This window comes from Rana temporaria, chromosome 11 (genome assembly GCF_905171775.1).
Source record: "Rana temporaria chromosome 11, aRanTem1.1, whole genome shotgun sequence".
In the NCBI taxonomy this organism is placed as follows: Eukaryota; Metazoa; Chordata; class Amphibia; order Anura; family Ranidae; genus Rana; species Rana temporaria.
This window is the reverse complement of record NC_053499.1, coordinates 48,000,031-48,016,547: the sequence shown is the minus strand read 5'-3', so window position 1 is coordinate 48,016,547 and position 16,517 is coordinate 48,000,031. Positions and strand designations below refer to the sequence as shown.

The 16,517-nt window shown below is 39.5% G+C and overlaps 1 protein-coding gene across 1 annotated transcript in view; it reads right to left on the bottom strand.

The window, feature by feature from the left end:
- LOC120916789 (mucin-5B-like) overlaps positions 1 to 16,517 on the bottom strand; it is a gene marked incomplete at its 3' end in the record, with an annotated part of 138,153 nt that overhangs the window by 82,416 nt on the left and 39,220 nt on the right. The window contains exons 7-9 of the mRNA XM_040327726.1: positions 11,830 to 11,930; positions 9,469 to 9,620; positions 1,731 to 1,869 (exon numbers count right to left, since the gene is read on the bottom strand). Of these exons, the coding sequence (XP_040183660.1) occupies positions 1,731 to 1,869; positions 9,469 to 9,620; positions 11,830 to 11,930 (392 nt within the window). The remainder of the gene's footprint in view (positions 1 to 1,730; positions 1,870 to 9,468; positions 9,621 to 11,829; positions 11,931 to 16,517) is intronic.

Sequence of the window (16,517 nt, the reverse complement as noted above, 5' to 3'; positions counted from 1 at the left end):
TGCGGCAGCCGGTCGGCTCTGCTGGGCGAGAGCACATAGCTATACGTCACCTCGCCCAGCAGCCAATAGGGGCATGCCCTCGCCCCCGACTCCCGTGCGCGTGCCCGGCGGGCGCGATCGCCGATGGGCACCCGCGATCGCTCGTTACAGAGCGGGGACAAGGAGCTGTGTGTGTAAACACACAGCTCCCGGTCCTGTCAGGGGAGAAATGCCTGACCGTCTGTTCATACAATGTATGAACAGCGATCAGTCATTTCCCCTAGTGAGTCCACCCCCCCTACAGTTAGAACACACACAGGGAACATACTTAACCCCTTCCCCGCCCCCTAGTGTTAACCCCTTCCCTGCCAGTGCTATTTTTATAGTAATCCAATGCATTTTTATAGCACTGATCGCTATAAAAATGCCAATGGTCCCAAAAATGTGTCAAAAGTGTCTGAAGTGTCTGCCATAATGTCGCAGTACCGAAAAAAATCGCTGATCACCACCATTACTAGTAAAAAAAAATATTAATAAAAATGCCATAAAACTACCCCTATTTTGTAAACGCTATAACTTTTGCGCAAACCAATCAATAAACGCTTATTGCGATTTTTCTTACGAAAAATATGTAGAAGAATACGTATCGCCCTAAACTGAGTAAAAAAAATTGCTTTTATATATTTTTGGGGGATATTTATTATAACAAAAAGTAAAAAATATATATTTTTTTCAAAATTGTCACTCTATTTTTGTTTAAAGCGCAAAAACTCAAGACCGCAGAGGTGATCAAATACCACCAAAAGAAAGCTCTATTTGTGGGAAAAAAAATGACGCCAATTTTGTTTGAGAGCCACATCGCACGACTGCGCAATTGTCAGTTAAAGAGACGCAGTGCCGAATCGCAAAAAGTGCTCTGGTCTTTGACCAGCAATATGGTCCGGGGGTTAAGTGGTTAATCTGTTTTACAATAAATCGCAGAATTTCACTATGACCCTCTTTTCTTCATTTTATTCATGGTAATTTCTTCTGTTGGAGTCTATTCCTGGCCAGTCCCATCCAGGTACCAGTACAGACCTTAGGCCACCAACTGTACTAAAGCTCCACCTGATCCTTTTTTCATACGAAGGGTCATGGTGGTCTGGTAAGTAGGCACTTACCTCTACCTTACACCGGGTGTTGCCAGTTTGATATCTGTTCCGTGTTGATGGTGTCTACTCTCAAGTCAACCATTTGATGCATGCACTTACCAATGCTTATCATTTAGTGACCATTGCTGCATTTTTTGGACCTGTTTGCACCTATTTTTTGATGTTGTCATTATATAAGCACTTGCACTTCAAATCACTATTATATTGTTGACATTCTAGTTAATATATTGCTTCAAGCTAGAATTTGGAATTTATTTATCACCTACTATTAGCGCCCCCTTATTATTTTAAACCCCCCACATCTGTTCATTATGAAAAGGCTCTGCTGCACAGGAGGTTCTTGAACAAACAAAGATGAGTGTGGACACTCAAAACTCCCAGGTGGACAGGAACATAGTTGGGGATTTTGGCAGGGATATCAAACTGTTGGAATATCCAAGATATATATGTAAAACCAAGGGCTAGCTCAGTCCACCAAGGTCCAATTATAAAACATTTGGGTGGACTGACCCTTTTAATCACAGTGTGATATCTTTGAAGCTCTAATCCTACCTGCAGCTCTAACCCTCCATCCAACACCTTTTAATTTTCATACAGTACCTGAGCGATAACATATTCACATTCTCCACTAAATCGATATCGTTTTTCATCAAATGTCTCATAATTTCCATCTCCATAAACTTTACACACTCCCATAGGCACATCATGTTCACATTCCCATTTACGGTTCTTGCAGGTACTGTTTAAAAAAAAAAAAAAAAAGATGGGATTTCACATTTTTTTGTGGTTATTCTGTACTTATGGAAGATGTGTTGGTTTCCATACCAGGAACTTCTAACCTTCAAGTGCAACCAGAACTGTATTTAGCATATTGGCACTCGTGTGTCAGTGTCTAAAACAACAGAGAAGGGGGGGTAGCATCAAGTTTCTAAATGTACAAAAAAAAACATTTTGTTTCCTTCTTCTATCCATCTCTGGATATTTGTAACTAATCTACACAAATTAGTTTATTTCAAAGGGATGGTGAGAAGAGTCAGAAAACTCTATATTTCAGAAAACATTAAACCACCACACCTTTTTTTTTATGGCACCGTAAGCTTCTTCCAACAGCATTAATATAAAAACAAAAACAAAAAAAAAATCAATTGAATGATACAATGCCCCTATCATTAAAATCACGCCTAACATGAATTGATAGGGCACATTAGCATTGTCAAAATAACAATATATTTACAGTATGACTAATGTTTCCCTTTTTCAAGTCACTGCTGCTCTGAACTCCATCACTTTTATGCCCTGTACACACGATAGGTTAGTCTGATGAAAACGGTCTGATGGATTTTTCCATCAATTATCAGATGAAGCTGACTGATGACCAGTCGTGCCTACACACCATCAGTTAAAAAAACGATCGTGTCAGAACGTGGTGACGTAAAACACAACAACATGCTGAAAAAAATGAAGTTCAATGCTTCCAAGCATGCGTCGACTTGATTCTGAGCATGCATGGATTTTTAACCAATGGACGTACCCACGGAAGATCTTTTTTTTCTATAGGCTTTTTATCCATCAGATAATTTTAAAACAAGTTCCTATTTTTTTAACCTATGGATAAATAACCGATGGGGCCTACACACGATCGGTTTGGTCTGAAGAAACCGGTCCATCAGACCAGTGGCGGCCCGTCCATAGGGAGCGCCCGGGCGCCGCCCCCCCTTCTGTAGTCATAAAAAAAAGAAAAAAAAACGGGCCCTTTAAGGCTTTTAAAAATTAGTTTTGCAGCGCCGCGCAAATAACATACACTCATGCATTGCATGAGTGTATGTTATTGTGGCCAGCCTATTCAGATAACCGGACACTGGGCGCCGATTATCTGAATAAGGACAGCCCTTCAGCTCCCGGATGTCTTATCCTCGGAACGTAGTGGGCTACGTCCCTTGGATAAGACTGACGGCCGTCTCAGCCAATCAGGTTCACTGATTCTGGTTATCAGTAACCTGATTGGCTGAAGCGTCATTGAGGGCGGCAGAAGACATCGAGGGACTGTGGAAGGAGGATGGAGAACCCCAGAAAGGTAAGTGCCGGGCGGGGGGGCAATCTGACTGGCAGCATTTTACAGGGCACAGTGGGGACAATTGATGTGGGGACAATTCATGAGGGGACAATTGATGTGGGGACAATTGATGTGGGCACAGTGGGGACAATTGATGTGGGCACAGTGGCGACAATTGATGTGGGCACAGTGGTAACAATTGATGGCATGGCACAGTGGCTGCATTTGATGGCACAGTGGCTGCGTTTGGCATGGCACAGTGGTGACAATTGATGGGCACAGTGGTGACAATTGATGGCACAGTGGCGACAATTGATGCCATGGCACAGTGGCTGCATTTGATGGGCACAGTGGCTGCCTTTGATGGGCACAGTGGCTGCCTTTGATGGGCACAGTGAGGCTGCAATTGTCTTTTTTTTTTTTCATTTGTTTGCGCCCCCCTAAAATGTTTGATTACCAGCCACCACTGCATCAGACCGTTTTCATCAGACTAACCTATCGTGTGTACGCAGCATTAGTCTCAAACTAAATGGTCTGTGGTTACTAGATGTATTCGCTCCATTTAAACCAGCAAAATGTATTTTGTTAAATTCATCAACAAAGTACAGCATAAGTGCAGCATAACTGCATACATATTAATACACAGGACTACTACAGTGGCGGCTGGTGCTCAATATTTTCGTGGGGCGGCAAACTAACACCACCACCCCATGCGGGACATGGACAGCGGTGATCATTCACACCACCAACCCAACCCAGTGGGAGATGGACGTGAATACAGCAATCAGATGCCTTACCTTAGGAGGCAGGGGGAAGGAAGAGCCTCCCGGCCGAACAGAAAGCGTGTCCTGAGACACGATTGGGTTTTAGGACCCGCTTCCTGATTAGCCAGGAGGAATATTAACTCACTATTGTCACACAAGTTGGTGGGCTCGGGGGGGCGCAGTGCTCGGCACCGCAAATCCACCCTTTTTTTAAGTCAATTAGAGCTTCAGGCTCTAATCACGTACTTCAAAAAAAAAATATCAGTGTGAATAAATGATTATATATAAAAAACAAATACAAATGGTAACTTCATATACATGTAACCAATTATGATATAATAAAGTCTCTTTATGCGTGTCCTTGTACTTCAATATACAATGTCATCGTAAACCAGCTGTGCATAAACTTATGCTCCAGAAAATAACTGTAATCTATTACAGTACAGTGCACCTCCACCTTACAAATTAGCTCCTTACCTCTAATTTAGACCTACACAAGGTAAGGTCCAAACATGTGTGTCCCAGCACATAGAGAAAAAAGCATATAGAGAAAAAATGGGAAAAACTCTCATGATGCAGTATAAAAAAAAACTCCAGTTTATTAAGTCTTTAAATATACTCGCAAATAAAGTGTACTTGCACTATCCAGTGCACCAGATGATTCGCATAGAGTCATAGCTAGTACACAATCATAGCTCCCTTAAGAGTAAACTTCCATCAAGCGATGCTTAAACATGGCCAAAATCTTGCTTGTGGGCGCCATGATATCACATAGCCCTGTCCTGTGATGCATTTCATCACGTGATCGTGGCTTAATCCGAAACATGTGCAATTCATTTAGTTCTGAATTCGTTTTTCCACGAAATTCTACAAATTCGTTAATTCAGAAATATTAAAATTAATGAAAACCTTGCTTAACAAATTTTTCCAAAGATTTGTGAATTCAAAAATTTGTAAATTCATAAATCTGTAAAATTCGTAAATCCATAAGTTAATAACTAATAATAATAACTATTACTAACTATTAAATTGTTAGTGAACGTAACAAATACGAATGTATCCAAAGTTACGAATTATCCAAAATAACAAATTCTGCATCTAAACGAATAGAATGTAGCGAATTAATAATAATATTTTTTTTTTATTATAATTTATTATTATTAATTCATTACGTTCCATTCGTTTAGATGCAGCATTCGTTATTTCGGATAATTGGTAACTTCGGATAACTTAGTATTTGTTACGTTCACAAACAGCCAAATTTTAAAGAAAATTACGAAAATTTCAATACCTATAATTTAATAGATAGTAATAGTTATTATTTCGATTTTACAAATTTATGAATTTCGTACATTTGATGCATATCATCATGTACAAAAGCTTATAAAGCTTAGATAACGATCTGGTCAGTCCATACACATGGCCTCAAATGGAATAAGAGAGCCTCTAGGCCGCATCATGCCTTGCAGGCCCCTAAAGAAGTCCCGCAGCTGCAGAAGTCTCCAGGTGTGCAATGGAGTAGTACCGGCCAAAAACTGGAAGCACCTAACTTTCACAGAATCCCCCCTCCCCCGGGCCAAAAAATGCCCAATGTTCTCCAAAGACATCAACTGCAAACGTGGCAAGTTTATGTAGCGATATGGACTGTTACCAGAAAGCTTTGTACCTTCCAACGTTCTAAACATTGTTTGTCCCTATGATTATTCATGCAGCCAGTGATCTCATACCTGTGGGCTGAAGGAGTGAGTTAGGGGGCATATAGTCCTCTTTGAATCTGCATCCCTATATCTTAAGACTACAAATCCCAGGGACCCTTGAAGTGGCCTGAAGGCTGCTAGGAGGGATGATAAAAGGAGCTTAATAGTCCGCGCACGCTGTCTTCCTCCTGGGCCTGACACAAGACGGACCTCTCTGTGCGACAGAGAGAGAGAGAGAGAGAGAGGTCGCCGCCTGCCACGCTGAACGCTACTTCCACCACTAGGCCTGAGAGGCCTACTCTTGCTACCCGCTGTCGGACATCTTTTTGCTAGGCATCATTTACAGCTCCTACCCATTGGTGCGGACGTGAGGAGAAAGTCACTACAGAAAGTCGAAACAGAGGATTCGTTGCAGGAGTGCTGCCATCAGTGGGCTAGATTCAGGTACAATTGCGCTTTTTTTTACGGAGGCGCAGGGCAACGTTTTTGCCCTGTGCCCCCTGCAAATTTACTGCGCTGCCCTTGATTCACGAAGCAGTAGCTCCGTAAATTGCGTGGGCGCGCCGGCAAAATGCCCGGCGTAAGCGCGCGCAATTTAAATGATCCCGTAGGGGGCGGGAATCATTTAAATTAGGCGCGTTCCCGCGCCGATCGTAGAGCGCATGCTCCGTCGGGAAACTTTCCCGACGTGCATTGCGGCAAATGACGTCGCAAGGACGTCATTTGCTTCAAAGTGAACGTGAATGGCGTCCAGCGCCATTCACGAATCACTTACGCAAACTACGTAAATTTGAAATTTTGCGACGCGGGAACGAAGGGTATACGTAACATTGGCTGCCCCTGCTAATAGCAGGGGCAGCCTTACGCGAAAAACGCCGTACGGAAACAACGTAAACTGCGTACGCAGGGCTTGCGTAACGTTGTGAATCGGCGTTAGTATGCAATTTGCTGAGCACAACGGGAACGCCACCTAGCGGCCATCGCAAGAATGCAGCCTAAGATATGCGGGCATAAGAGCCTTATGCCGCGCATATTTTAATGGGAAAAATAAATAAACAGGAAGTTTGAAGACCAACAAGTAGAAAGAATAATAGCATCGGTACATAACACCGCAACTGATATGACTACAATCGAAATGAATTATAAATGCATCGCAAGATGGCACAGGACACCTGAAGTTATGCATAAATTCAGTAAAGATAAAACACCATTGTGTTGGAGAGAATGTGGACAGATAGGAACAACTACACACATATGGTGGGACTGTCCAACGATAAAGGAATATTGGCAGGAAATTATTGAGTATATTGAAATGATAACTGGGAAAAAGGTACCCAATACCATACAAGCTTGCCTGTTTCATGAATCAAAAGAGTCAAATAGTAGCTATAAGAAAACATTAATCCCACCACTGATAAATGTCGCAAAGGGATTGATACCAAAAAACTGGTTAAATACAAGAAAACCAGACATAAAAGAATGGTTCGAAAGGGTGGAAAATTATAACAATCTGGAATACCTATGTAGCTGTGATGAGGGCCAACTCAATATACACAATAAGAGATGGACGCAGTAGAAAGAGTTTAAACTAACGGAGCAATATCTGGAGAAAATAATAGCAGATAGTCAGTAACTAAAGAAGATTAAAAGGAAAGTAAGGGACAAACCATTAGGTGTGGGGGGTGGAAGGGGTGGGTATGGTTTATATTTTCAATTAAATAAAACAAGAATACGTAAACTAATTAATATAATGAAGTAAAGGGGAAATATATAAAATAATATTCGGAATACCACAAATGATGCAAAACCAAAGTTGTGACGGAGTTATTGAATAAAATCATGAGCAAGTCTCTTGCTGTGGTTGAGTCTGAAGTGGTAAAAAAAAAAAAAAAAGAAAGAAAGAAAAAAAAAATCTACTGCATTTGAAAAAATTCTACCGCATTTGAAAAAAATCTACCGAATTAGAAAAAACTACCGCATTTGAAAAAAAATCTACTAAATTCGAAAAAACTACCACATTCGATTTTTTTTTTACATATAACCATTTTCCAAAATTCGAATTTCATATAGAATGAAATCGAATTGGAATAGAAAAGATTAGAATAGAATATATTATATATTTTTTTCTATTCTGTTCTATTGTTTTTCTATGCTTTTCTTTTCTATTATTTTGTATTCTATTCTAATCTTTTCTATTGGAATTCGATTTCATTCTATACGAAAGTCGAATTTCAGAAGATGTTATATATAAATATATATAGATATATATATATATATCTATATATAGAGATATATAAAATATTTTTTTTCTGTTCTGTGCTATTGTTTTTCTATACTATTCTTTTCTAGTATTCAATTCTATTTGAATCTTTTCTATTCAAATTGGATTTCATTCTATACGAATTAAAAATTTCAGGAAATGGTTATATATAGTTTCGTTTAAATGTGGTAGCATTATTTTGGATTTGATAATTTTTTTCGAATTCGGTAGATTTGTTTTCGAATGCGTTAGAATTATTTTGAATGCGGTAGAGTTTTTTCAAATGCGGTAGAGTTTTTTCGAATGCGGTAGAATTTTTTTCGAAATGCGAAATGAATCCCGAAAACGAATGTAATGAATGCAACGAACTTAACTAAATTAATTTAATTAAATAACGAAACTAAACTAAACACATTTTTTCATCCTGCACATGTCTAGGCGTGTCTAACATTAACTAGTTAATGTTCATAATCTGCTCACAGGAGCACATTACTGCAGACCTCTGCAGCAGAATACCCTGGTGTTTTTTTCTTAATAAAAATAACAAACATGCCTATACTTTCCTGCTCTGTGCAATAGTTTGCATTCTATTCATTAAGAAGCAGAAGCCCCCCTAATACTTAACTGAGCTGCATCTGGATCCAGCAATGTTGCAAGAGAAACTTGTCTGCCCGGGACTTTCCCTCTATATTGGCTGAGACAGCAGCAAAGTGCCATTGGCTCCCACTGTTATCAATCAAAGTCAGTTAGCCAATGAGGAGAGAGAGAGGTGGAGCCAGGCCACAGCTTCATATCTGAATGTACACAGGAAGCTGTGGCTCAGCTCAGGTGCCCCCATAGCAAGATGATTCCTGTGGGGCACTCAACAGGAGGGAGGGGCCAGGAGCGCCAGCGAGGGACCCGAGAAGAGGAGGATCTGGGTTGCTCTGTACAAAAACACTGCACAGAGCAAGTAAGTATGGCATGTTTATTATATTTAACAAAAAACAACCAAGACTTTAGTATCACTTTAAAATCATCCATAGCACTTAATCATAAACTGTAACATCATGCTAAAATTGAACCTGACCCCAAAACGTAACCAGACCCGTTTACCCTAAAACACTGCTAAACTTCAAATTTTCCACTTAAAGGAAACTTTTACTTAGGAAAACACCTAGATCTGTTAAGCTGCTTCTGAAAATTCCAGTTTTATGTCTGTCTCTTTATCCAAAACAATTTGCCACTGACCTGGATCATGTATGAAGCAAGGAGGGTTGGAGTAAAGTTGAAACTCCTGACCTGTTTACTTGTTCCAGGTCAGAAACAAAGTGCTAAAGCCAATTGATCAGCATGACAAGCAGGCAAATTGCATTTTCAGATAATAAGTTCTTCTTTCTTCTACAATACTTTTAACCTTTCTAACGCTATAGATTACAATAAGCTAAGCTTTACCATGCCATACAATTTGCATCCCAGTGCTTACAGTGACAATATAATATCTCTGAAAAAGAAGTGTGATATATGTAAAATGAACAAAGAAGAAATTTGCAACTTCTGCCTGTATTGAGTTAATATTACGTACCACATGTTACATCCAATCGTTGTTGTTTGCATGTGCTCATATACAACGTTATTGAACATACAAGAGCAGCTGTCCATGGAAACACATCCTCCTTTTCCATCAGCTAACAGGTTGTCGGGACAAACACAACCCGACACACATTCAACGCTATACTGTTAGATAAAATAAACAGACATTTGGACACAGAAGAATTGTTAGTTCAGCAAAGAACTGTTCAAAAACAAAAATGCAGAAAAATATGGAAAAACAAAACTTTGCACTCAAAATAATTCTGAAAACCCAATACAATTCAGTGAAAAGAATGAAACTAGGACCAGAGAAGACCATACAAGTTTTAGAACCCAGTCATGTGGTCAAAATAGGTCAATGATGTGACAATCATACTCTCCCCTTATGTGAAGGGCAGGAATGTTCTGACTGCAGCTGACAGCTTCCTTCCAGGTTTAGACCAAACTGAAGCTCATTCGTAGTCACCAATCATTATGGTACACTTTGTGTGGTGCACATTCTTTAGCCCACAGGAAACTGTGCCTACTATAAAATGGCAGTTGGATGTGAATCCCCCACAGGCCAAAAGCTACCAGTCTTACCCTGGCCACAACTGTTTTTCAATGGATAATGGCTTTACTTAAATCTATAGTTAAAATGTTTTTGGTTCATTTGGGTAGTAACATGTTGTAAATTGCAATGTTTATAATAATAATAATAATAATAATAATAATAATATCATCATCATGATGTAATCTTTTTCTTAGATTAAAGTGATATTAGACCCAAAAAGAAAATGTAATAGATTGCAATTTCCCAATCCCTAGATGTGGTGGCAGCCTGAGAGTCCTTTCTTTAACACACTGTACCAAACTGTCCAGCAAAGGTGGACATTTTAAGGGTTGAAAACAAACCATTTAACACTCAGGCCCCATACACACCATAGAATCTATCCGCAGATAAATCCCATCGAATGGGTTTCAGCGGATAGATTCTATGGTGTGTACACTCCGGCGGATATTTATCCGCGGATATTTCCGAATTCCAGCAGATAAATATTTGTCGATATGCACAGAATATCTATCCGCTGGAATCGGATCCCACGGATGGATCCGCTGGTCTGTACAGACTCACCGGATCCATCCGTCCAAAGGGATTCCCCGCACGCGTCGTAATGATTCAACGCATGCGTGGAATTCCTTATATGACAGCGTCGCGCACGTCGCCGCGTCATAATCGCGGCGACGGCGCGACACGTCATCGCCAGAGGATTTCCGCGCGGATTTCAATGCGATGGTGAGTACACTCCATCGCATAGAAATCTGCGGAAATCTTTGAGAGGATTTATCCGCGGAAACGGTCCGCTGGACCGTATCCGCGGGTAAATCCTCCCGTGTGTATGGGGCCTCACAGGGGTGCTTATAATGGTCAGCTTTTATTAATTTATGTAAAACCTCTACCTCCCCCCCCCCAAAAAAAAAAACTTGCTGTAACTGCTTAAAACGTGTTGGAATTTGTCTTTAATTTGTTAGCCAAGTCATTCTAAATCTGCACTCAACACTACACCCTTCCTCCCACAGAATGATAATTCAGCTGGCCATAAAAAAACAAATACAACCACCATATTTAAGGGTTGGTAAGCTGCAATGTCTTAAATGTTTGGTTTTTGATTTAAGACCGTTGTAAGGAGCTGGAACCCCCATTGTTCATAATGTGCCCCCCACCCCATTGAAGATGTATTCTCTTCAGTTTGGTCCATCCATTCTGTCATTTAAAGTAGAACTATAAGCAGGACTGTATTTTTGGATAGGGTAAGAGAGGCTTATAATCCCAGTAAGGTTTACTTTTTGCCATCTTTGTCCCATTAGAGATTTACCTACACTTCCTGTCCCATAGCTAAGCAGGAAGTGAGTAGAAATCCCAGTAAACTAAGGAAATCTCTTGGGGAGAAGCTATCAGAACTAGGACCCCATTGGAAGATTTCCTCTCTATTATCTTTCTGGGGATAACCCACAATTTGGGAATTTCTTTCACCTTCAGTGATAATGGTAAACAGGACAAATAGAGAGGGTGAATCTCCATAATGGGGACACAGAGAGCAATACAAACTGACAGGTGTCCTAATCCCTCTCCACTCTACCCCCCCCCCCCCAAAAAAAAAAAAGTCATCTTTATTTATACTTTAATTTTGATGTGCCTGGGTTTTTAGTACAGTATTTAGTCAAAACAAATAAACAAATAAGTGTGGACAGTAACAAGTTTTGATAAAGGTAGAAACATAAATTATGCATACTGATGGATTTTCACGGTTTCAAGGTGATAGACACATCAGAGATATTATCCTACCCAATTTAAAATTTATATTATACTCACACAGTCAATATCTAATCTTTGACAGCTTTCTAAACATTCAATCCCAGTGGCGCCGGGAGGTTCCAAAGAGCAATTGAAGTAGACCATAGGTGGTTTACAATCTGAAAAGGTAAGAGAGGCACATCAAGACTACTATTTTTTCCTTATTGATTAGCTAAGTTTTTTTTTTTTACTATAATTAAATTATTCTTTTTTCAGATGTAAAATCAAAGAGGTTACAATGATATGGGCTAAAATAAATCAAATCACCCTCCAATACAATAGTGCAATGTACAACAGAGCTTTAGAGCCACTGTAGGTAGCTGCATAATTGCAAGTCACTGCCATCAGAAATCAAAAGAACGTGGGGTTTATTCTTCATTTAAAGTGTATCTATACCAAAAACTTTTTTTCTCAGCTTTGTATAGTGGAGAAGGAATAAAACTTATACATATTAAAACATATTTAAAATGAGCTCACAGACCTATTTTTTTATTTTTCCAGGAATGAGAAAAGAGATGAGGCTTATTCACAAATGAAACATATTGTATTACAGTATATACTGCATAAGCAATCATATAACATTATATTGAAGTAATTATATGCATAATTAAGCAAATAATTGTACATATATTGGTTTATGTATTTTAATAATATATATTTTTTTAGATATTCATAAACCATTAATACACATATTTTATTATGATAAGGGTTACAAATATGGAATCCTATGAAAAGTTTAGGAGTATAGAAATTATCTATCCAACTGTGCAGCCGGAGTGCTGGAGATATTTTGGAGTAGCCCTAAGATTGCGCAATTTTGGTCTGAGGTTACCTCCTGTATATCGGCGGTTCTGATGATTCCTGTCCCAGTGACAGTTGGGTGTGTCTCCTGGGATTGGTAGAGGAGGTGGTCCCGTCTGGGCTCATAGAACTCTACTCAGCATCCTTTTATTCTATGGGAGGAAGGCCATTTTGTTGTGGTGGCGCAAACTGGGGGCACCTGATCTGCTCTTCTGGAAGGGACTGGTTAATTCTATGATGCCATATTATAAAGCGACTTACTTATCTAGAGCAGTGTTTCTCAACTCCAGTCCTCAAGGCGCCCCAACAGGTCATGTTTTCAGGCTTTCCATTATTTTTCACAAGTGATTTGATCAGTTTCACTGCCCTAGTAATTACCACAGCCATTTCATCTGAGGGAAAACCTAAAAACATGACCTGGGGCGCCATGAGGACTGGAGTTGAGAAACCCTGATCTAGAGGCTGTGGGAAGAAATTTGACAAAGTGTGGCAGGCATGGTACAACTCTGATTTGACTGTAGATTAGCACATGTGGATGGGGGATAGCCAAGTCGGTTCTCCTTGAGATGGATTGTGCCTGCTGGAAAAGTGGGGGCTCCGCCTTTATTATTGGTTGAGGTGATCGGTAAGCACGATTGCTGTATCCGGGAGTTTCAAGGGTGATGGGGAGGGAGAGTCGAGTATGGGGGGTGTTGAGGGGGTGGGGGGTTAACTGATAGTTAGATAGTATTATTGTCAGATAGACAGGACAATGTTTGTACCTGTACATGTTGGCCTATCCCAGCTCAATTTTATGCTGAGGCGATTGTTGTTGTATGTTTTATGTGTTGTCAAAAAAATACCTCAATAAAAATGATTTTTCAAAAGAGTATAGAAATAATACCGTATTTTGAATAACCAGGAGGTTTTTCTGGTGCCATGACTTAGCTTTCAAGCTATGTAAGGAGTTGAGCTAATGACCTTATCCAAACAGTCTCACAACCATATACAGTATATGAGTATTAGCCAAGATGACTAGAGAGAATGACAGAATTTAGATAATTAATCGTTTTCTGTTAAGCCTAAAGTTAAAGGTTACATGAAGATTGATTTTGGACAAACTAAAATTATTTTCAATACATTTCTTATCCTATACTGCTTCTACTGTAAACTATGTGTAGGGAACTACAATTTTCCTATAGGATTATCCAGGAAATGATGTGTGTTTTGACGTCTCTTGTGATGGGAAAATAAGTTCCATACCCACATTCTAGAGGAATATAGAGGGTTACATATATCTGGAAAGGGGGACTGAAAGAATTTTTGAGATGTTGAGATCTTGAGTATAGAAGAATGTAGGAATGTTGGAGAGTACTTCTCAAAACAAAAGAGCCTTAAAGAGGAAGTAAACCCTGATGGGTTTTACGTCCTATTTTGCTGTCTGCAAAGCCTGCAAATGAAAAGCATAATGGGCTAGTATGAACCGCATATTAGTCCATTATTTGACACTTATCTGCAAAAGAATCCAGCGATGTCCCCTGTGTAGGCAGCGTCCATCTTCTGGCCCCTCTTCCTTCTGGGCCGCGGACTCCGGCTCTGTGATTCACCGGAGCCGCGTGACGTCACTCCCGTGCATGCGCACGGGATCCGCCATTAACGGCACAGGCTAGGGAAGAAACAGCACTTAGTTTTGTTTCTTCCCCGCGCATGCGCAATTAGCATTTTTGGTGTACTGCAAGTGAAATATCTTCTAAACAGTGCATGTTTAGTAGATATTTTCACTACCTATAGGTAAGCCTTATTCTAGGCTTACCTATAGGTAGAAGTCCATACAAAGAGTTTACAACCACTTTAAGCCATGGTAAAGTATTAATGTTTTTATTTTACCTTTTGCCAAATAAACAAATGCACGGTCGCAATTTCCAACAAGAAAGTTCGATGTGAGCTTTTGGTTGCAAATTCCGACAGCAAAAATTTGAGAGCTGGTTATCAAATTTTCAGACGGGAAAAGTTCTTGTCGGAAATTCCGATCGTCTGTGTGCAATTCCGACGGGCAAAAAAACACGCATGCTCTGAATCAATTAAACTAACATTTTGAACTCCACATATGATGCGAAACCGAAGTTGAAACGGAACTATTGAATAAAACCATGAGTAGGTCTCATGCTGTGGTTTAGTCTGAAGTGGAGAAAAAAAAAATCAACACATGCTCGGAATCATTGGACTTCACTGCTCGTTGTAGTGTTGTACGTCACTGCATTCTTGATGGTCGGAATTTCCGACAACATTTGTGTGACCGTGTGTATGCAACACAAGTTTGAGCCAAAATTCCGTCACAAAAAAATTCATGGTTTTCTGATTGTGTGTACGCAGCATAAAAGTTATTATGGGCAGGGAGTAGAATCCCAGAAAAGGTCTGGATTGGTAATCAGAGAGCACCTCCCTTTTTACTGTTTTACAAAACAGTGAGAGGCCTCTAGATAAATTAAAAAAGCCTGCTCAGATAATAGCTGAGGTTCAGTTTAAAAAGAAGCAGGGACAAATTGAGGCTCCAAAAAGTCAGCATGAGCAAAATTTGCTCAAATGTTTAAAAGGCTGAGATTGATCAGCAAAAACTAAAAAAAAAAAACATATGAGCAAAGCAACTCTAATGTTTATATTATGCCGCATACACACCATCACTTTATGTGATTAAAAAAACTGACACTTTCTGTGAAGTAAAAAATGACGTTTTTGAAACTTCAATTTTCAAAGACGAAGTTGCCTACACACCATCGTTTTTCTCACAATGTTCTTGAAAAGTGAGGTTACGTTCCACCACGTTTTACCATTGAAGCTTGCTTCATAAGTAGCTTCTGGGCATGCGTGGATGAAAAAACGTCTTAGAAAACGACGTTTTTTGCTACACACGGTCAATTTCTGTGAAGTAAAAAGTGCACTTTTGAAAAACGACACATAAAATTGAAGCATGCTTGAATTTTTTTTGGTCGTTTTTTACAAGACATAAAATGACGTTTTCCCCCACACACGGTCAATTAAAGTGACGTTTTTGAAAACGTCATTTTTTTCCATCACATAAAGTGATGGTGTGTACGCGGCATTAGAAATGTTGTTTAGATGTATTTTTTTATTTCTTTCTAAAATGAATTCTACCCCATCCCTTGCAAAAGAGACTGATTTTAAGAGACTGATTTTATCTTGCAGCAGAACTTTTAACTGTGCAAAATCTGACAGTCTTTGGAATGTGTGCCTATGTAACCAAAAGGTAGGGGCCAACTTCCTCTGTGTGTAAGTAAGTTACAAGTAACAGGCACAGAGACAAATGTTACATGTTATTAAACATTTTTTTGTTCCTTGCAGGTATTTAATGGAAGAAGGATTACATGATGATTTATCATATATAATGAAGTTATTGGAAACAATTATCTAAGTAACTATTTTGTCTCAGAAATATTTCCAACAAATACAGGATTTATTTTCTGAAAAACATCAGCTAAAAAGTTAAAGCTGACCTTGTAAAAATTTTAGGCACTACCCTGAAGTCATAGAAAAGGCCTAGTTGAACTTCAACTTAGGGAATAAAGTAATTTACATTCCCGCATTAAAAGTTAATGTGCCCTACGATCAATGAATTATTGGTATCGATTTCCTTAAAAGATTAAACCCCATTGTGATTTTATTAAAAAGGTTATAGGGTCTCAAGTAAAAAGGACCATTAAATATGAACCTTCCCAGTCCTATCACAATTGGCACAACTGCCATGTGATGAAGAAAGACTGAATTCTTTATTGATATTCATGGAATCAGGGCCGATTCTAGGCGGGTGCGGGGCGGGCGCCGAGGTGTCAGAGTGCTTCCCTTTCTCTTCCTCTCCTTGTTCTATGCAGAAGCGACGCTATGGTTAGGCAGTGCAGTCTGCCAGTGAA